Here is a 22,254-nt window from a genome sequence, read left to right on the forward strand (position 1 = left end):
ATGCCCTCTTCTGGCTTCTGTGAAGCAGGCACAAATGTAGTACAGTGATATGCAGGCTAAACACAAAAACCTACACACATAAAGAGATCTATGTCTCTTTCATTTGGCTATGTGACTCTTGCATAGAAATGAATGAGCCAGTAGGTCTGGGTCATGACCCAAAACCCCAGCACAGACAGGACTTAGAAAGTGGTAGAAAGGGTCTACTGCTACCATCATGTATGGTGTATCCTGACCAGCACAGCTGCCACAGAGCATTATGGAGAAATGAGAAAAGGGCTGGAGGGGAATTCCTGTACAATGACCATTCTCTTCCCCTCTGCTAAGGACCGCCGGCTCCAAGTACCTGATCTAGGATATAGTTCCGTTTCTTGCGGGCAGCGATCTGAATAAGACGGTTGAGGCACTGAGTGGCCTGCTGGATCAGGACATCCCAGCGGCCAGCATAGTTCCGCTGCCGACGCAGGCCCATTACCTGTGAATAATAGGTAATGAAAGGTGAGTAGAGCCTTGGGTACAGGATAGCACCCAGAGGCTGGGAGGTGAGTAAGGTGAACTCAAGGCCATCCTTACCCGCATCTTATCCATGATGGCATTGGTACCCAGAATGTTGTACTTCTTGGAAGGGTTGGAGGCTGCGTGCTTGATGGCCCATGTGGTCTTGCCGGCAGCAGGCAGGCCTACCATCATCAGAATCTACAAGAATAGGACAGGGAAGGGGTGCTGTGAAACAGCAGCAGCATGTGGCATGGTGGCATAGTACCACCCTGGCTTGATGGTGCCCATGATGATGATTCTGAACCTCCTGGTTGCCTCTGGAAAATGGAAGTAATAGTATCTATCTCAGTGTTGCTGTTGGGAGTCAAAGACATAAGGCTTGTCAGATTCTGAGTCTATGGTCTGGCACAGGCAAGCACCAAGTCAAGTCCCACCAACAGCAGTTACAGAAGATGAAGTGGCCACTGGCAAGGAAGACCTGTGGCTTGGGATTGAACCATGGACAGGTGTGAGAAACGGTAGTCTTAAGAGTCTGAAATGGGAACTGAGGTATGCTGCCCACAGGCCATGAATTCCACTTAAGCATCATATTTAGAATCCAATAAATACTACATGTAACCTAAATATACAATAAAGGGAACGAGTCTTTTTTAAAGCCATTAAAATGTTACAAGTCAGATGTGGAGAAACACACTTATAGTCTCAGTAACCCGGGAGCTGAAGCACCAAGAAAACTGGAGTTTAGGGAGTCTAAGGCCCACCTGAGTGACATAGTTAGACTGTCTCAAAAAAGGTATAAAGGCAGGTTTTCCTGCAGTGGGACGCAGACCACAGAGTAATGTTAACCATAAAAGGACAGATAGCAAATGCTTGTCATAAGATCTCAATTATAGGTGGAAAACGTCACAAACGCAATAAATTCCAAAAGCTTCAGATAAACTTAAGACTTCTATATATTTCTTAATTTTCTGAAACAAACACAAACTGTTTATGAGAAATATATATCTTAAGAAATTAGTAACAATTACATCATCTGGAAGGTCAGGGTAGAAATGCTATGAATTTAAGGCCAGCCTGGGCTACAGAGATCACAGTTCATTAAAAACAAACAAGAACAAAAACAAAGGTTGTCTATAAGGGTATGGGAAGGAGCCAAAAGCCAACTGTTATGCCCGTAGCCCTAAGCAGGAGGGTGGGACTTCTTTTTTTTTCTATTTTTTTTCCTTTTTTCTTTATTAACTTGAGTATTTCTTATTTACATTTCGATTGTTATTTCCTTTCCCGGTTTCCAGATGGGTGTTCCCCTCCCCATCCTCCCCCCATTACCGCCCTCCCCGCAACAATCACGTTCACTGGGGGTTCAGTCTTGGCAGGACCCAGGGCTTCCCCTTCCACTGGTGCTCTTACTAGGCTATTCATTGCTACCTATGAGGTCGGAGCCCAGGGAGTCCATGTATAGTCCTTAGGTAGTGGCTTAGTGAGGGTGGAACTTCTTAGCGTCTCCAAGAACCCTGGGCAGCAGAGGGCACTGCAGCCCTACACTGCTGTGAGGAAGCCTCTTTCCCCTAGAGTCAGGCCTCACTGCTCAAGAGCAGTGTGGTCACTGTCCTTTGGAACTTCACACTCAAAGCAGCTTTTCAACTCCAATCTCAACCAAGGAGCTGGGACACAGAAGCCACCCACCTAGGTGTCTGTCCCTTTCACCATGGACAAACTGTTTAGCATTCTTCCTCTGCCTTGGGTAGCTCTGGAGGAGTGGCCACCAATTCAGTCCTCTGGCCCTACTTACCTCACACTCTGCTTTGCTCTTTGGTCCAATGGTGCCCCGTATCCGCTCACTGAGGGGAAGGTGCTGGATGAATGTGAACCCTGGGAGAATAGAACAGTAGGGCTCTGCTCTCTGCCCAAAGTTAAATTCCACAGCACAATTCTTCACCAGGACGTGAGGGTAGAGGGCCTGACCCCCTAAAGCTTCTTTCTGGATTCGGAAGGCAATGCCCATCCACTTGCCATTCTTGGTAAAAGAAAGCTCCACATCATTCCCACATTCGAAGTCCTAGGAGAGAAAGCCAAGGGTGAGCTGCTGTCATGGTGGACACCCATCATCTCAGTATCTGGAAGGCTGAGGCAGAGGAACATAAACTTCAGACCAGGTCAGGATACATGAAACCTTAAGAAACACTAACTGTAACCTTAATCAAAGGCAACAAGAGCCACACGTGTGAGACTTAATTCAGGGAGTAAAATGGTCATTTTTTCTGGAACCCAGGGCATTCTCTCTTGGTATACACACAAGTTAGACAGCACCAGGAAAAGCTCAGAGACATTTTACCCAAATTCTTTCTTACTCAAGATCTGAAAGCTGGTGACACATATCTGAGTCTTGTGCTTAAGCTGAGACAAAGATGAAGACACAGGCAGACTCGCAATGAAGACACAGGCAGACTCGCCTGGTCCCCAAACTGACAGGGAGGAGACACCGAGATAGAGAAGCCAGAGCAGGAGCTTCCCATAGCTGAGTGCAGTGCTCCCAGAGGGTGGGAACAAGTGCGCCCCTTGTTTATTCTACACACATTCCTAGAGTGCTCACACGAGTGCATCCCAGTACATGTCTATGTGGATCCCATGGGATTCATGGTCAATGGAGAATCAAACAAGGAATCTCAATACTGTAATTCAGTAAAAATACCCCTGCATTTCCTGGAGGGAATGTGTAAGTTAGGTCCTGACCAATGAATGGAAATGAGTCATGCGCACACACAAACCTTGAGATAAGAGAATACAGGTCAGGTGCCTTGACACACAAAAGGCATCTCGGACATGCTCGCAAGGGCTCATTCATTTGTTTACTGAGTTTCTCCAGTTATAGTGGATCCTATTTTATGACCTAAAGCTAATTAATTGATCTTGTTTCTCTATGGCCAGATGGTAGTGTTGCACACCTGTAATCTCAGCATTTGGGAGGCAGAGGTAGGAGGATCTCTGTGAGTTTGAGGCCAGCCTGGTCTACAGATAGTTCCAGGATAGTCAGGGCTACACAAAGAAAACCTGTCTCAAAAAACCAAAATGTAGAGGGCTGGGGCTGGGGCTGGGGCTGGCATGATGGGGGAGGAGCCATGGCTTCACCTTAGGGTATAAAAGGCTCTCCAAGTTCTGCTAAAGTTTAGAACCATTGCTGGCAATGAAGCAGAACACTGACTTGTCAAGTCAGGAGCAGAGCCTGCCAAAGCTTCAAAACTCAGGATGAGGCAGCAGCTTCAACAGAGCACAAGTTCTAGTTTCTGACACAAAGTTATAGAATGAGGGGAAAAAAATATATATATGTATATGTATGCAAGGAGTGCTTGAGGTGCCTTTTCTGAGGTGCTCCCCAGTCTTCTATCAGCATCCTTCATGCCAGTTGCCACCTTACACATCACGGTAATGACCATGCTCAGCAGACAGGCCAACATAACTCCAGCAGACTTCTGCACATAGTACAGTATCTGCTGTTGTCTTCCCACACGGGGACAAGTAGCACCATTGTTCTGGCATGGAAATGACTACTTTGGGGGTCACCTGCCCTGGGCACCAGCTTTATTAGAAGAACCACCCCAATATAAAGAAAGCAGCACCCACTGCTAATCAGTGTACCCACACAGCCATCTGTCTGAGGCAGGACTTTGGGCAGCCCTCTCTGCTGTCCTCTAGGCTGCAGTGACTCTACTTCTTAGTGTTGACATGGACCACCTGCTTGCCACTCGGTCCTTTCTCTTCGTCAGTTGAGGACTTGAGATCTTACAAATATGTTCTGTTTCCCCAGATACTGATCTTTATACCCCTCAAACCCCTGCTGTGAACCCGCTTTAAAGTAATGACAAGCTCTGACAAAAAGGAACCGTATGTGGAATCTTTCTTTAAACCAGAGCTAGATTTTGTTCAACAAGTTTGACTACAGGTTTAAGTATGAATGTTAAGGAGAGAAGGATGCACAGGAAAGCACATGTTCACAACCACGAGTGTGTGTGACCTTTTCAACAGAGCTCCCTGCTGGTATAGTGGCTCACACCTGCAACCCCAGTACTCGAGAGGGAGAGGATCAGGAAATCAAGGTCATCTTCAGCTACAAAGCGAGTTTGAAATCAAGGCAGAGGCTGATAGATCTCTGTGAATCCGAGGCATACCGGTGTACATATTAGCTCTAGGCTACCCAGGTCTATGTAGGGAGACCCTGTCTCAAGAAGAAGAAGAAAAAGAGGAAAAGAAAGAAAAGAGGACCTGGGTGACCTACACTGACCTGCGTTCAATTCCCTTTACTTCCATGTTAGCTGCAAACTCCAGTTCCAGAGGATCCAACGTCCTGTTCTGGCCTCCATAGGTACTACATGTATGCACAGGATGTACACACATGAAGGCCAAACACCACACATAAACATGAAATAAAATAAATCTGGGCCCAGAAAGATGACTCAGTGGTTATGAGGACTTGCTTTTCTTGCAGAACACAGGTTCAGTTCCCAGTAACCACACAGCACCTTACAAACTCTTGTGACTCCAGTTCCAGGTGATTCTCTTCTGGCCTCCAGGGGACGTTAAGTCCACATATTCATTCACATGAGATGACTTATATACATTATATACATAAAAGACAAATAAATCTTAAAAAATAAACTTTTAATAAGCTAAAAGCAAAAAAAACTCCTTCGAAATCTTTAAACAAAGTGGAAACGATCTAGCTGACACAGGATAAAAGCCAATATACCGTCAACTTCAACTTCTTAGAGTAAATCCTAGGGTTAGCTAGTCATCAGCATTTGAAAATACAGAGCTGATGAGTTAGCAAGTAAAGTGCTATCTACGAAGCTTGAGGACCCAAGTTTGCAGAGCCAGGCCCCAGGTGGGCAGCAGGTGCGATGGCAGGCCCTGGTAACCTATAGGAGCCAAGGAGGAGACAGCAAGACCTCTAGAGCTTGCTGACCAGCTAGCTTTGCCAGTGATGAGCTCTAGGTTCAATGGGAGACTGACTGTCTCAGAAAAGTAAGGTGGACTGCCAGTATGTTGGCATATGCTTTTAATTCTAGTAGTTGGGAAACGGAGGCAGGGGAATCTCTTAGTTTGAGGCCAACCTAGACTCCGCAGTGAAACCCGTCTTAAAAAAAAGAAAGTGGAAAGGAACTAATGTACACATGCATATGCTCACACCCAATTACAACCAGAAGTTAATGTAGGAATATTACATATATAGTCCATGAGAATTCTTGTGGGGAAGCGGGTCCACATCAGGGCCATAAAGTCGTCCGAGTAACCCCGGCAAGTGGCAAAAATAGCGACTATGTCCTTTGCTATTACTCTCTCTGTACCAGCAAACAACTGTCAGGGAGTAACAGGAGGACTGGCTTCCGGGAGGGTACTCTGGCACCCGTGGTATAGCTGATGACCTCACCGAATGGCCACTAAGGAAGATGCAGGAAGCTCCACCAACTATGGTGGTGAAAATAATGACTACAGACGACACACACAAGCCCCAATCAATCAAAAAAACAAAACCATCTTTAGGTTTCTACAGTCCTAAAATAAGATTGTAAGATACATGGTTTAACCTCCACTCTCTTGCACTAAGTTACAGAAGCCCTTAAGCAGGGGACTCCTGGGGGCCACTACAATGAGTGGAGGTAAGAGCTATGCACTCTATTCAGAATCCTGGTTTCTCCCTTTATGGGAAAACTAAGATTTCAAGACTAAAGCCAGGTGTGGTGACACATGCCTTTAATCCCAGCTCTTGGAAGGCAGAGGCAGGTAGATCTTTGCGTTCAAAGCCTGCCTTGTGTACAAAGTTACAGGATAGGCTACGCAGAGAAACCCTGTCTCAACTCTCCTCTACAAGATTTCAAGATTATAGGATATAAGCAAAGCAATTTTTTTTAAAAGTTTTATTAGAAAAGCAGAGTATGGTGATGGACACCTTTAATCCCTGGGATTAAAAACATGGGGGTGCAGAGGCAGGTGGGTCTCTAAAGAGACAGAGGCCACCCTAGTCTATACAGCACGCCCTAGGTCACACATAGTTAGACCCTGCCTTAAACAACCCCCCCCCCCACACACATACACACACTTTAAAACAAAAGTCATAAATGAGTTCCAGCAAGTGTCCCACTTACCGTACCACATATACACAAAGGTCACCAAATACACAGGAAGGCCAGAGATCTGTTTCAAACTAAAAGAACCAAGATAGGACAACAGAACACAACAGATTCCTGGCCGGCTCCAGAACCAAAACTCAGTTACTAAAGCAAGTCCATGGGACAACTGGCATACTTAATGAGAGCTGATGGCAGCCACACATATGGAAATGTGATATGTGATGTCATATCTCATATGATAAACATATTCTAAGATATACATGAAATACAGGGGCAGGAGTTCTCTCAAATAGGTCAAATGCAAAAAAGAAACGCACACACAGTTAAAGCAAATGTGGCAGGCAAAGATACTGAAGATTCTTTATTTTTATTTTTCTAAACTTTTTGGGGGGAGTTGGTGGGGTCCTTTGTGTTGTTACTTTCTTTTTAAAAATTTTTATTGATTTGCTTTTTGGGTCTCACATAGCCTATGCTAATCTTAAACTGACTATGTAGTGGAGAAAGACCTTGAAGTTCCAGTCTCCCTGTCTCTGCCTTCTAAGAGCTAGGTTTATAGTAGTCTCTGTACCCAGTCTCATGTGATGACACAGACTAAACCCAGGGCTCTGCGCACTCAAAAAGCACTCTATCAGCTGAGCTGCTTCCCCAGTGTCTCTAAGTTCGAAGTCATTTTCCAAGTACAAAAAAAAAAAAAAAAAAAAGTTTGAAAAGAGGAGTTATGTGAACGAGTAAGGGCAGAAGAGCCTGAGGACGAACCCTTTGGGTAGCCCCTTCCTCAGGGGCCTCATGACACAGTTCCCAAGGCTGCCCTGTAATCACCAATACTAACGGTATGAAGGGTGCTACTCTGTGCCACCTAACATTCTAAGTGCTTGTAAAGGGTTAAATCTCAACATAAAAGAACAAGAGAGGTAAGGGCGAATTGTAAAGGAGACTGACAGGGAAGTTGTCTGGGGCTGTGAGTCTCTGAGCAAGAACTGAGCTCAGCAAGTCTGGCCCAGAGCCAGTGATTGCTGCTCACTGTTCCTCCCAATGAATGCAGCAGCACAGGCTCCCTCCAGCTTCTGCTTCTGCTCTCTAGAGGGCAGTGCAGGTCAGCTCAACTGACAGGACAGTAAAAAAAAAAAAGAAATAGTTTGGAAGATAAGGTGATGCCAATGGGGTCCAAAAGCTAACACAATGCCCTTTGAAAGCACACTGGCTTTCCTAACAAAGGAAGAAGTTTGGTACTAAGTTTGATTAGAAAATGTCATTGTGGTGACCACAGACAGAGGGAGTTGTATAGACTTAAGTCCCCGAATCTTCATGATACCTACCATCAGCCAGTTCTGCATAAGGACAAGGATGGCAGAGTCTCACACACATCAGGAATACCTACTCTGGAGGAGACACTACCAAACTATAGAGAGACAATAACACATGGAGAGAGTGGCTGAATAAACGTAGACGAAGGACACAGGTATCCTAAAAAGTCTACAGTCAAGAACCTGGCCCTGCCAATTCCCACAGGCTGCCAGCACTCACCGCAAAGCAGCCAATCACATCGTTCTCTGCAAATTTGTCTCCGTAGTTTTCAAAGCGGCTATTGGTAGACTTCTTCCCTGTGCCTCCATAACCATAGGAAAAAGGCTCTTCACCTGAAGGAAGGCACAGGCAGGTTAAACCTTTGATGGACTAACTTAAAACCTTCAAGTTGCCACATACTTTTAATCTGAAGACAAGGTCATTTCTTTACTGTTTTGTTTTGAGACAAGTCTCACTGTGTAGCCCTTTTTGGCCTGGAACTCACTTTGTGGACAAGGCAGGCCTAGAACTAATGGAAGTCCACCTGCCTCTGCCTCCCAAGTACTGGGATTAAAGGTATATGACACCATGCCCGGCCACTATCTACATTTCAAAACCAAGGGAAAGATAAAATGAGATGACCTATGATTATTTTTAGACTAGGTCTTGCAGAATGCCCAGCCTGGTCTCACATTCTCAGCCCTCCTGAGGACTTTATCATGGCACCTGGCTCTGACCTATGATTCTCCTTCCTTGTTTTGTTGAGATCGGGTCTCACGCTGCCCCCAGCTAGCTTCAAACTCATTAAGGAGTCTGGTCTATCTTCAAATTTTGATCTTTCTTCCACAGCTCAGGAGCTGGGTTCCAAGTGTGTGTCATTACTTCTGAATTTGTCTTTTAAAGACTTTTAAATATTTTTACCTATGTGTACGTGTGCCTGCCTGCCTTATGTGCACCTTCTGGTTACAGGTGCCTGGAAGCTAGAAGACATCGGATCATCCCAAACTCTAGGTTACAGGTGTTTGTGAGCTGCCTGGTGCAGAGGCTGAGAACCAATCTTGGGTCCTTTGCAAAAACAACAAGCACCTTTTTATTTGCTTTAAGGATGCAAATGATTCTTTAAAAAAATATTTTTAGGTGCATTGGGGTTTTTCCTGTATGTGTGACTGTAGGGCCCAGATCTCCTGAAACTAGAATTACAGGCAGTTGTGAGCTGACACGTGGGAGTTGGGAACTGAACCCTGGTCCTCTGGAAAAGCAGCCAGTGCTCTTCATTTCTAAGCTATCTCTCCAGGCCCTCTACCCATGATTCTTTGTTTTTTTTTTTTTTTTAGTTCTTTTTTTCGGAGCTGGGGACCGAACCCAGGGCCTTGTGCTTCCTAGGCAAGCTCTACCACTGAGCTAAATCCCCAGCCCTCTACCCATGATTCTTAAATAAAGAATGCTACTCCCTATAAAAATAAAAGTTATTATTTTGTGTGGGTGGGCATGTACAGAGAGGTCATATGACAACCTTGCAGACAGTTCTCTCCTTCCATGTTTACTGACACAGGTCTTCTTCAGGCCTGTGTAGCAGTGCTCTTACTGGTTGGGCCCTCGTGCCACCCTCCGAAGCCCTTTTACTTGCTGCGTCATCTGTGTGTGTGCTGAGGGTTAGCCTCACACACCTACTTCTAAGGATCTGTCTAAAGTTGTGAAGTAAATCCAAGAATAGGAACTCAAGCAAAACCATCAAAAAAAAAAAAAAAAAAAAAAAAAACAAGCGGGGCTGGGGATTTAGCTCAGTGGTAGAGCGCTTACCTAGGAAGCGCAAGGCCCTGGGTTCGGTCCCCAGCTCCGAAAAAAAGAACAAAACAAAACAAAACAAAAAAAAAAAAAAACAAGCCACGAAAAGAAACTTGTTAAACACATACAATAGGGTCGGGATGTAGGTCAGTGGCAGAGCGACTGATAACCTAGCTTTTGTGAGGCCCTGGGTGTGACTTCCAGCACCCACCACAGAACAAAACGTGGAAACTGCTACAGAATGGCAAATTATGCATTGGTCAAGAAACCATACTTATTTGCAAAATTTGGCCCATTATATATTAAAAGAGTACATAAAAGTTCACAGCATGACATAGGTTGAATATGCAGAAAAACCAAAAGCAATGTGCAGAAGACGGTCACTGTGCCTGGCAGCCCCTGCTTCTACCATTTTCACTGTAGGTTCTACTCTGGACAGAGAATCATAAAGAACAGGGCTTACAAATTTACATTAGTATGGTGTGAGGGCAGAAATGGTTTCAAATATAGGGAACAGTTCTCACAGAGAACTTTGGACCCTCTTCAAAAGACAAAGTGGAAGAATTAACTCTGAAAAAGAGTTGTTTCTGGGGGTTGGGGATTTGGCTCAGTGGTAGAGCGCCTGCCTAGCAAGCGCAAGGCCCTGGGTTCAGTTCTCAGCTCTGGAAAAAAAGAAAAAAAAAAAAGAGTTGTTTCTGACAGGTTTCGGCTGAATCTAGTCTGCTCGAGGCCAGGCAGTGACGCAGATTTAACAGCTGCATCTGTTTCCAACCCCCAGGGTAGGCGTGTGGAGTCTGATACTGGGAAGAGCCGCTTAGGAGCATGAGAATCCAGGGGCAGGGCTCTCTCTCACTCGCTATTGGCGACCACCTGGCTCAACTCTTCTTACCTAGCTGAGTGCTGCAAGAGTCCAAGGACCAGCCAATACGGACAACGTGGGGGTCAGGCTCTGTAGATGGAAGGTGCTTCACGGAGATTTCCTCATTGATCTGAGGACAGAACACAAGAAGGCTCAGGACCTAGTCTCTTAAAGTTGGTGGGTTGTGAGGCAATGTAGGAAGAAAGCGTATCAGGCAGTTAACAGTAATGGTGCTGGAATGATGGTTCATGCCGGTTATCTCCGCACTCAGGATGCAGAAACAGAAAGACTGCCACAATTTGAGGCCAGCCTGAGTTACACAGTGAAGCTAAGGCCAGCCTAGGCCAGTGAGATCCTGCCTAGATAGGATGGATGGATGGATGGATGGATGGATGGATGGATGGATGGATGGATGGATGGATAGATGGATGGATGGAAAAGATGATTTGGTAGATGGATAGATGGAAAGAGGGAGGTGGGGGGGGGGGACTCGACCAGGAGCTCGAGTAGTTCCTAAGAGCCTTTTGTGATGGCAGGGCCTCTAAGGTGCACAGAGAGTGCTCCCAAATACAACTTCCCTTTGCAGTTTTAACACTTGTTGCAGGGGAAATAAACTCACTGCAGAAATCACAGGCACGCAGGCATGAGGCTGTGGTCTGGATCCACAGCATTATAAAACCAAGAGAGTTTAAGTGCACCTCTAGACCACCCCAGGGATTCAAGTATGTAAATGTGAGCTCACAAGAATCCTGACAGCAGCATTCTTTTTATAAAAGCCAGGAAGAAAACCATCAACAAGGAACCAGGTATTACGGGATAATTGGGCCACGAAACAAAAAGATGAGGCAGGACTAATGTAAGAGTATGGGAAAATGTTCAAGACACAGTAGCAAGTAACAGAAGAGGGGAATGAAAGCATCCTTCCCACCTCTGCTCTCCCTCTAAGCTTCCTTTCTTTTTTTTTTTCTTTCCTTTTTTTTTTCTTGGTTCTTTTTTTCGGAGCTGGGGACCGAACCCAGGGCCTTGCGCTTCCTAGGCAAGCGCTCTACCACTGAGCTAAATCCCCAACCCCCTAAGCTTCCTTTCAATGGAAAGGATAGGGGTGGAGTCCGGGATGGTGTCTGCTTTTTAATTCCATACTCGGTAGGTTCTAATTACATCACAACTGCTACCTGATATCCCTATCACAGGAACTGGTTTGTAGCCTTGGAAAGATACCACATTTCACTGACTTCTAGGTATTTTTCATACATCTGTATCTGTGAAATAACAGCATCTCACAAACCACAGAGGAGAGCCATGCAGTTAGTCAGTACTTCTTTACACTGGTTCATTAAGTAGTGCACCATCAATTGACAGTGTCAGTCAATAACGTGAACCTTGTGTGCATTGCACCTCTAGGCTGGGGCTGTGAGAATACTTATTTCAGGTTAACACTGTGAGGATTAATGGAGATAATGCACAGGAAGAGCTCAGCCCTGACTGTGTGTGAGGGACTCTAAAGGTATTACCATAAATAAGTTTAGATATACAAAAAATACATGAGAATTTTCCCCCAATACTGGGCATGCACCCTCCTTAAACATACACTTCCCCTGAGCATTATATCCCCTGCCCAAAACTGTTAACATATATGTGACCCAAGGGAAGAAAGCTCGCAACTTCTGACTTTTAATTCTGTACCCTGCAAACTGAACTCTTGCTCTGCTCGAGCACGGGCTGTTCTCATACCCCGACATGGAACTCTGGTAATGGGCAATGTGGCAGCTCTTCGCCCAGTTCCTCTCTAGCTTCCCGTTAAAGCAATGGTACCTGAGCCCACTCTTTTTTGAACTCTACTTACACAGTCATGCACAGGTGTCTGCTTATTGTCAAGAGAACAACCTTCAGGGCTTTGACCCTGCCCTTCCACAATGTGGACAGAAGACTGAATGCAGGTTGTCAGGTGTGGCTGCAAGCGCCCTGACTTGCTAAGTCATCTCCCTGGCCTCGGAGCCCATTCTTTCTTTGAGACAACCAACCTCTTTGCCCATTTTACAAACATCATTAAGACTGCTTGGCTCTGCACTACCTGCCATAAACCTCACCACAGAAAAGAATACAACTGTCCTACTTTTCTGAGAGAGTTAGGCCATGATAGTTCATCATACTTTTGTCCGCTTAGAACATTGTCTAAGTTCAAACCAATCTCTGCAGTGACATCTCTGATCAAGATGGCTGATGACAGGCTATTCCAACGGATAGACTTGATTTCTGTCTCTCTTGTCTATCTCTCCCACTCACCTTCATTTCAAAACACACTCGCCCCCTTCTGACTCCATAGCTGGCACGGGCTCCTGACCATAGGTATGCAAAGCCCTCGATTGTCAATGGATAGCCACTACTCCGGTCTCGGGCCACTTTGAAGTGCAGGTCACAGTTATCTGTGGAGAAGAAAACCCCAGACAATTGACTGATTTGTGGGGTTCAAGGATAGGTTTCAGGAAGTCCTTCAAAAACTATTAAATATCTTTTAAAGTAATGTGTCACAACCTAGAGAGAGGTTTAACAGCCTTATAAGTAAGTTCAAACTGAGATTTCAGGATACCTAGAGTACCCTAATACCTCACACTTTAATTTCTTCACAGCACTGACTGCTTAAGTGCAGATTTCTGTTGCCGGCTCTGGTGCGAATATCTGGCCTGAACCACATCTGGCATCCAGAAAGAGCCAGCCACACCTTTAGGGACTCCTTTTTTGACCATCTTGCTCACAAGGTGCTCTCATTTCTTGGCAGGCTGAACACCACTGTCAATACATCAGCATTTAGTGCTGGCTTGTAGACCACTGCTACCCAACACTTTCAGAATCAGTTAACTGCCTTTAGTAGCTTGTGAGAGAAGAGAATTGTCAGTCTTTATTTCTCACCAAAATACACAGCCAGAGCGCTATAAACATGAGTTATGAAAAAAAATTGATTGCTTAAGAAACCAAAGTAGGTTTCTGGGTATATGTGAAAACAGACTCAAAGTTTCTACCACATAAACTGATTTCAGTAGTCGAGGTCCTTCACGATAATTCCTGATATACAGTCAAGGCTAAGTCACTCATGCACTGGAGGACGGATAACGGGCCAGTGTCTCAAAGGACATAGTGGCCTTGGTTTCACTAGGAACATGAGCAGCTAATGGAAACTGGCGAGCTGGTTGTCAAAGAGTTAAGTTTCTCCAGCAGCACTCAGATTCCCCTGATTAGAGACAAGCCCCCTGGGCACAAAGGTGGCACAGGGTTTTCATATTCCTTTTGCAACCTTGTCTTGGGAGTCTGGGGGCAGGAAGGCAGCATTCCTTCTCTCTGTAAAGAAGCAGGAGAAGTAGAACAGCTTGCCTAAGGCCCCAGCAGGGGGCGGGCCTGTCTCCACACCACTGCCCTGGCTTGGGAGCTTTGCAGAGGCTCATTTGGATGATGGAGGTCAGAAGGTAGAATCAGAAGGGCACTTTTAGCACTCACATGTGTCAATAGCAACAAGGGTGTCATCAAAGTCATCTTCATCCTCTTCAGCAGGAGGCTGAGGAGAACGGCCCCTGTAGTGAAAAGAGGGATCAGTTATGTAACAGATGGAGGAGTGTAAATGAATAAAGTTTCTGCTGAGGTTTACAAGTGGCCCCCAATTGCTTTCTGGATCACCATTTCTTCCCATGGGTTACCAAACACTTGCTGAGGGCAGTGAGTATTAACTCTCAGCATATAAAAGGACAAATGGGGGCTGGAGAGATGGCTCAGTGGTTAAGAACACTGACTGCTCTTCCAGAGGTCCTGAGTTCAAATCCCAGCAACCACAGGGTGGCTCACAACCATCTGTAAAATGAGATTTGATGGCCTCTTCTGATGTATGTCTAAAGACAGTTACAGTGTACTTTTAAATCTTTAAAAGGACAAACGGACTGCTCTGTTAAAGAAGGGCACTAGAATCATTCAAGGAACCTTCAGATCTTCCTCTTACATCCTAAGATTCTGACCTGTACTCTCTTCATGCTGTAAACTGCTGCCCTCACTGAGTGATTACTCAGGGGAGGACATAGAACTCAAGTGGGAACATTAAGGGCAAGAGCCTGGACAAATTGCAGTAACTGAAAAGTACCCATGTATTAGGCTTCTTGAAATCCTGTATCTGAAAGGATATGAAATGACCCACTTTTTCAGCCTATTGCTCTCTTTAAAGTGTCCTTAATTATGAACAAGGTATCTTTCTACAACAGGACCCAAATGAGGGAAGGAGGAAGGGGTAGGGCAGGGCCTAAAGGGAAAAAGCATTTTGTTAACTCCTTGATTTCTGCTGTACAGGAGTAACAGACAGAAGGCTGAGCCCAATACCCAGCCAGCACTCTGCTTGGATGTTGCTGACACTCTTTACAGCAGGTGCCCCTTTAGGGAAGTCCCTTTCCGGTCCTACTGGTCTAGGATTAGTATCTTTATTTATTTTTTAAAAACAGGGCCTCTTTGGGTTGGAGAGATGGCTCAGTGGTTAAGAGTACTGACTGCTCTTCCAGAGGTCCTGATTTCAATTCCCAGCAACCACATGGTGGCTCAGAACCATCTGTAATAAGATCTGATGCCCTCTTGTGATACATCTGAAGACAATGACAGTATACTCACATAACATATAATAAATAAAATCTTAAAAAAACAAAAAAGGGGGGGGGGTCTGTCAACATAACCTTGGGTGGCTTGGAAGTCATAGAATCTGTGTCCTCAGTGCTGGAATTAAAGCTATCATCTTAAGTGTACCCTAGCAAACTTTCCCTGACATCTCCAAATTGGAGCTCATGCCCCTCTCTGCTCATCATCCACAAGTAGCTCCTGGCCTTTGCTTTGTGGGAGGAGGAACAAGCCCACCTAATGTAGGTTCTTTGTTCTAATTTCAGTTACTGTCCATGAGAACCATGTTCTTTCTTTTCTTCTGCCATGGTAGAGGTAGAACCCAGAACACACATGTGCTTAGTTAGGCAAGGGCTCCACCAATGAGATACACCTGGGCCTCTAGGCCTTTTCTTAGTTATAAGCAAGTTAGAGAGATAGACTTCACCAGGTAGGAGACAGCACGTGCTAGGTGAATGAACCAGGGGACTACTTATTCCTAGACTCCATGACTGGAAAAGGTTGTAGACAGGAGTCAAATGAGGGAAGGAGGAAGGGGTAGGGCAGGGCCTAAAGGGAAAGGAAGGGGAGGGCCTGTCCTAAGGAAAATGGCCAGAGAAGCGGCCACTCCTTGGGAGCTCCCTAAACTCCCATCTTAATCAGTCTATGAACTTGTGACTTACATGTGTAAGAGTCTACTCCAAACTTGGGAAAGCAGAAGGCAAGTCCCCTGTCCAAAGGGCTTTTATCCCCTCAGTATCTAGTGCCAGGGTAGGCATCCCATGAATGCAACTGGATGAGAGTTGGGTGGGCGGGCAGGAGGGGTTGTGCTGGGGAAGAAGGTCAGGAAATAGCATTCCAGTTAAGGGATACAGAGTGGCCAATAAGAATAGGGCACTAGCCAGGAAGAGAGGCTGAAGCAAGAACACTTTTATGAGTTTAAGGCTAGCCTGGTAGACATAGCAAGTTTCAGGCCAGTTACAAAGAAAACAAAACAAAACAAAACAACAACAACAAAACAAAACCCACCAGAACAGACACTGCATAGCCCAGAAGCAGTAAGGAAAGGGCTGAAGAAGCAGGCTGGCATCTTAATGTAAAATCTAAGGTCTGGCATTTGCTCTGCAGGTAATAAGCAGGGAGGAATGGGAGGAAGGATCAAAGCTTAAGAAAGTTCAATCTGGCAGCCAGTAAGGAAGGAATACTAGGGAAAAGAGAACTCCACTGTGCCCTACTCACTGAGCTTTTACTCAATGAGAACAAGTGAGTGCTGTCTCATGTACCCACCTTCGGTCCTCTCGGTGCTCGAAGTACCCACGGCCTCGATTCTCCTCAAAAGGCCTCTTTCGATTCTGGAACTGTGGCCTGTCTGTCTTGAGCTGCGAGGCTTCAGGGGGGAGGAAGCTGGGTGGGGCTTCCTGCTTCGTTTCTGTCTTCAGTTCTACTGTCAGACGCATCAGGATGGTCAAGATACTTGGAAAAACCCTCAGGTTCTCCTACCCCTGATGCTGGCAGGCTTGTGACTACAGTGAAGGGTTGAGCTCTAAGAGGCCTAGGAGTGAGCCAAGGAGGCCAGAATAATATGAGGCTGTGCGGGTGACAGTCTGCTGGCCAGGTGACACCCTTCCTTGAGATGGTGCCCTTCAACACCAAATACAGTCAAGATCCCCCAAATGACCCAAAGGTACAACAAGAGTCTTTGGCTAACGTTCTGTCAGTTCATGAATGCTGACAGTAACCTTGGCCTACACTGAGAGGGAGTGAGCCCTAAGAGACTATAAAGATCCTGTAAGGGGTTGGGGATTTAGCTCAGTGGTAGAGCGCTTGCCTAGGAAGCGCAAGGCCCTGGGTTCGGTCCCCAGCTCCGAAAAAAAGAAAAAAGAAAAAAAAATCCTGTAAACTCTGAGAAACAAGAGTTAAACTGTCCCCTACCCTCACCTCCACCTCCACCTCATTATTGCAGAGCTTCTTTCTGACAAAGGTAGGGAGGAAGTGAGATCAGCAGAGCACTGTGGGTCTACAGTAAACTCTTCTGGCTTCAGCCATTTTCTACAAAACCCAATTGGCCAAGTGGGCAGACCAGCTGTTCTGGCAGTCTGTTTCACCATACCACATCGAACAAGATGTTATGGTGGGATAACATACAGGACCTGAGAAAGCCCCAGTCAGACAGATCCCATGAATGGATGACCAAAAAAGAGCAAGCTGTGGACCCATGCTGCCCTACTTTCTGAGAGGGTGCTAAGAGGGCACCATCTCCACCTACTGATGCTGATGTGACTCACTCATATCTGCTCATCCCAGCGCTCGCTTCAAGTTACTCCCTAGCTTTGTCATATGGACACAATCCCTGAGGCAATTTCCCTGGTTTTCCAGGGCATAGATTGGGTTCAGTTATTTTGATGGCCGCCTCCATGACTTAAGCACAAGTCAGACTCAGAGGAGGTCACTGGTGCTGGGTACCAGTCAAATGACCCCACAGTCTGACACAAACCTACAGTTTAACTGACATTCCTTAATGTCCCTAGTCTCCCCTCTACACACACACAAACCAGAAAACAATAACTAACCCGGCAGGGGATTTTATTTTGTGAATGAAGCAGAATGGAATTGGACAGGATCAACTAGATTCATGAGCAAAGGCACTGGAGCTGGGAATAGTGATACACATGAGTAATCTAGGCATTTGGGAGACTCAAGCAGGAGGATCCCAAGATCTACAACAGTTTAGCACTATAGTGAGACCCTGACTCAAAAAAACAAAAACAAACAAACAAACAAAAACCCAACAACTTCTTTTTTGGAGCATTAACAGTTATGGGCCAGCCATTTTCAACAGCAGGATTTTCCCCCCTAAACAGATTTACATGCAAGAAAATTAAAGCTCATGTATCATGAACACTGGTCTGAGCCAGTTTCTTGGGTTTTAGCCTCCGTTTTGCCACCACACAACATGTCCTCACATAAGACGGGGAGAACCTATGTTTCCCTGCTTATAGAAAATGCTGTTCTGGGGCTGGAGAGATGGCTCAGCGGTTAAGAGCACCCGACTGCTCTTCCAGAGGTCATGAGTTCAATTCCCAGCAACCACATGGTGGCTCACAACCATCTGTAAAGAGATCTGATGCCCTCTTCTGGTGTATCTGAAGACAGCTACAGTGTACTTATATATAATAAATAAATAAATCTTTAAAAAAAAAAAAAAAGAAAATGCTGTTCTGAAATAATATAGGCATGTGCTTTAAAAATCCTGAGTTTAAATATACAGTATGAGGTTTATTTCAATCTTGAACTTCTCTGCTGCCCTTTCCAGCTGTATCTGGCTAAAGAACCCCTTTCCAATGAAAGACCCTTTCCTAGTCTGCTGGAGCATCATTTTCAGAACAGAGGCAACACCATACTGGATTCAGAAAGCTCTTTTTGGCTTCTGCATGGTAAGACTCTAAGGATAAAGCATTGGCACCCTGGTCTAAACTCTCCAGATGCTAGCACTAATACCTAGAAAGATACCAGAAATCCAGACTGTGTTACTTCTTCAAAACCAAACAGAACTAACTGGGAGGGAAAGGAGGCAGAAGGATCAAGACTACAAAGCCAGTCCCAGTTCCTTTTTGAGTTTAAGGCTAACTTGAACAACATAGTAAGGATGCTATCCCAAAAATAAACCAAAACAAAAATAAAACCCTGAATCCCAAATAGCATAAAATCTAAATCTCAGCCTAAACAAACAAACAAACCCACCTTGCCTGAAGGACAAAGGCCAGAAGAACTGCCCAAGAGAAAGACACAAGGTCTTAGATTCTGTTTCCATCAAGGAAGAAAGTGTGGGAGCCTTCCTACCTGGGCGATATGCTTGCTGTGGTGGCTCCATGTCTAGTGGTCTCCTATCATAGACAGACTCATTTTCTTGCTTGATGACCGGTGTCTCGTAGAATTGGTTCTGTCTGGTAATATTGTCCATGACATCTTAAGATTAAAAAACAAAAATCAGTTAGATTAATGCATTTGAAAGTACTCTTGTAACCAAGACATTGTCTTCACTCAGGTGAACAGACTATCAGAAGTCAGAAGTCCACCTTTAAATGGAAACCTATTTAGCAGTAGATTCCCCACTTCCTATGGCTATGTCTCTGTGTCTCAGAAGTCTACAAACAGATCCACGCCAGGCTCTGTAGAAACTGAATACATTAAACTGACTGAGGAAGAAGTCCTATGGGGAAAACAAGATTGTAAAGTCAAAGAAATAAGTCCAGCTTGATTTCTCTAAGCAATACATCTTTAGAGTAGCTTCTAATCTGGAACCTAAACTTAGAAAAACAGGAGTTACTCTAATGATGTACCATTCATTGAGTAGTTAACACTAGTCTCTAAAGTGAATTGCTTAGAATTGACTTCAGGGCCCCGTCTTCAAAACTTGGAGCACAAACCAGTTCTCTGAACAGTTCCACTCGTCTGTGACTTAAAATACTCCTGCCTGCCCCTGCCTTTAGATGTGCTTATGATTGCCAGCACAGGCAATGCAGTGTACAAACCTTGGGATCATAATGGCCTCCAGACTCACTAGGAATAGGTCCCCAAACAGCTGGAGCTAGAAGTGGTTAGGAAAAGTGTTCTGTGGGATCAGGAGGTGACGAAGAGGTATAAGAATAGCAATAGTAACTACTTATGGAATGCATGCCATACACACATCAGACCCTGGGATACCGGTATGTATAAACTTGCCCACTAAAGCATCCAGTTTAGGGAGGCAGGCACACTACAAAATTATATACTGACTGTATATGAAGGACCAAGAGCTAAGAAAGGAATCCAGTAAGGAACTGATAAGCCTCAACTCAAAGGATACATAGTCCAAGGCTCAGTGATGACATCAGAGAACACTCCTGGGGAAGAATAATGTCTCATGTGAAAAGCTTAGAAGCAGGACACAGCAGAAACAAAGAGAGAACATTATGAACTTAGGATGGACAGCATACAGCTCTGCCCCTGGGGTAAGCCTGCTGATGGGTGCCTCCAGAGCCTTGCTAGAAGCTGTGCCAGGAGCAGCGAGGCAGAACCACAGGGAAGGAGACTGTTCTGCCACTTGTTAACTGGATTCTTTCTCAGAGGACAAATACATCTGGGCACAAACCAGGTGCAGCCCAAAGGGAGGAAAGCAAGAAGTCATGTGGCTTGCTATATACAGTATCTGTTTACCAAGAATGAAGTACTCAGAGGGAACCTGAAGGAGGGCTTAGAGGATTTTGCTGGGGTATAGGGGATGACAATGATGTTAAGGGATAGAGTATCTCCTTAACTGGAATATAAGGCCTCTTCAAACTATTCTGTTTCCTTCAGTCTCAAGACAATGTCTTCCCCAAGAAAGCCGGTATCTTTCCCCTAACGGGATAGGCTGGCCTAGAAAGGGTATGATGCTGGGTCCTTTTCCACTCCCTACCACATTACCCTAATGACAGGCAACCTTGGTATGAAGCCCTTTAGACACACAATCTCATGACTATCAACTCTAGGAGGATAATCTTACCATCCCACTGTACATGGACACCAGGTTCAGAGGGGGAATGATTTGCTTAATTCAAAGTTTGCCTGAGTCTACAGTTGTTCTGAAGCATCCAACTCGCTTTCCCAAGACTCTTCTGCTAAAAGCAAGGTTAAGAGCAGCATCCTCTCGGCTCTTTCACAAGTCTATTTGCCAGGCTCCTCAGCTCTGGATAAATTCACAAGCCACGCCTCCCTTCTTAGCAGGGAATTGTCTGTGGAAGACTTGCCAGCACATGGGTAATCCCTAACACCACAACCATCTATATCTAAGGTGGCCCCTCCACAGGATCCCACTCCTTATGAACAAGTGAGTACCAGATGCCAATCCCAAGTCTCTTTTGAAGACTCATTTTTTAACTCTTTTTGCTGTTTAGTCCCAAGCCCTACAGTGCCTTCTCAGAAAAACACCCTAAGTTTTGGATGCCACAGTGTCTAGTTCCAGGTTTCCTCTCATATCAGGGTTTTCTGTACTGCCCTTTCATGCCAATCCTACCTCTTATACAGACACTTTGAGCTGATCAAGTTCCCCCAAATCTCCTGAGCATCCCATCTCCCTGGGCACACAAGTAACTATTTCTGGGGACTCGGGAGCCCTCTCCTGGAAAGGAATACTCCCTCGGCTTCATCATGAGGCCCCCAGCCAAAGCAACAGGTTTCCTTTCTTTTTAATCCTCTCTGCTTCCTCCCCCACATCTGCTAGACCAGCTACATGATCTCTGGCAGACAAGGGTCCTCTGCCCACCACACAGTTCATGCACTTGCTACTCCTGCTTTGAAAACTATCTATAGTTAACAATGCAAGGCCATTCAGCAGAAACCAGAGTATTGTCCCAAGAGTTTTCCCAATTCTGGACCCTCTAGCTTCTTTGTCCATTAAATACTCTGTCCTTTCTTGTCACCATTTAGATCCCAAAGCTCTCGTGCCTCCTCTGGACACCTGGGTCTCCAGGTACCAAATATACAAGTTGTATCTGCCCTCGAGGTTGACCCTGTAACTGAAAATATACGAGTAGCAGGTAGAGGTTTCCAAATCTTCTGCTGGTCTTTCATTATTCCCTAAATGCTCACCTGCAAAACACTGGAGCGTTCAGTTCATGTTTTGGGGGACTCTTCCCAGCCGGGGACACCAGTAAGTCCAAAGCACCAATCCACCCCCAGCACTAAGCAGATCTCCCACCCGTGAGGAAAATCATAGATCTTCTATCCTTAAAATTCTTCCAGTCCTGCACCCTTGGCCATTCTTCCACTACCTGAAAATCCGGCTTTTGAGACCCAGACCCAGATCAAGTGGTGGATTAGCACGGCTACCCAAGCTGTCAGCTCAAAGCTCAGCTAGAATCTTCCATTTTCCAAGAAGTCAACCCCCGACACCCCTTTCTCTAAAGCATCTAGTTCTTCTGACTTTTCCCAACTCAAAAACAGAATCCCAAAACTGTTTCCGGTCTTCGAATCCCAGGATATAAAGTCCTCCGGGGTCCTCCCGCTCGTACCCTAGTCGTCTTAAAACAAAATCCACCCCCCACCCCTACACACACACACAGACACAAC

The 22,254-nt window shown here is 45.4% G+C and overlaps 1 protein-coding gene across 6 annotated transcripts in view; it reads right to left on the reverse strand.

The window, feature by feature from the left end:
• Window positions 1–22,254, reverse strand: part of Hnrnpul1 (heterogeneous nuclear ribonucleoprotein U-like 1) — a 35,742-nt gene that overhangs the window by 11,343 nt on the left and 2,145 nt on the right. For 3 of the 6 annotated variants that reach the window (NM_001108477.1, XM_039081811.2, XM_039081808.2), the window contains exons 2-10: window positions 19,006–19,131; window positions 16,453–16,606; window positions 14,038–14,111; window positions 12,832–12,971; window positions 10,579–10,678; window positions 8,145–8,257; window positions 2,288–2,554; window positions 574–696; window positions 347–475 (exon numbers count right to left, since the gene is read on the reverse strand). In NM_001108477.1, coding sequence (NP_001101947.1) covers window positions 347–475; window positions 574–696; window positions 2,288–2,554; window positions 8,145–8,257; window positions 10,579–10,678; window positions 12,832–12,971; window positions 14,038–14,111; window positions 16,453–16,606; window positions 19,006–19,131 — 1,226 coding nt within the window. Of the gene's footprint in view, window positions 1–346; window positions 476–573; window positions 697–2,287; window positions 2,555–8,144; window positions 8,258–10,578; window positions 10,679–12,831; window positions 12,972–14,037; window positions 14,112–16,452; window positions 16,610–19,005; window positions 19,132–22,254 lie in introns of all 6 variants that reach the window. The other 3 variants (XM_008758957.4, XM_008758955.3, XM_008758956.3) reach the window with 1 other exon arrangement.

The sequence above is a fragment of the Rattus norvegicus genome, chromosome 1 (assembly GCF_036323735.1).
Source record: "Rattus norvegicus strain BN/NHsdMcwi chromosome 1, GRCr8, whole genome shotgun sequence".
NCBI classification, from domain to species: domain Eukaryota; kingdom Metazoa; phylum Chordata; class Mammalia; order Rodentia; family Muridae; genus Rattus; species Rattus norvegicus.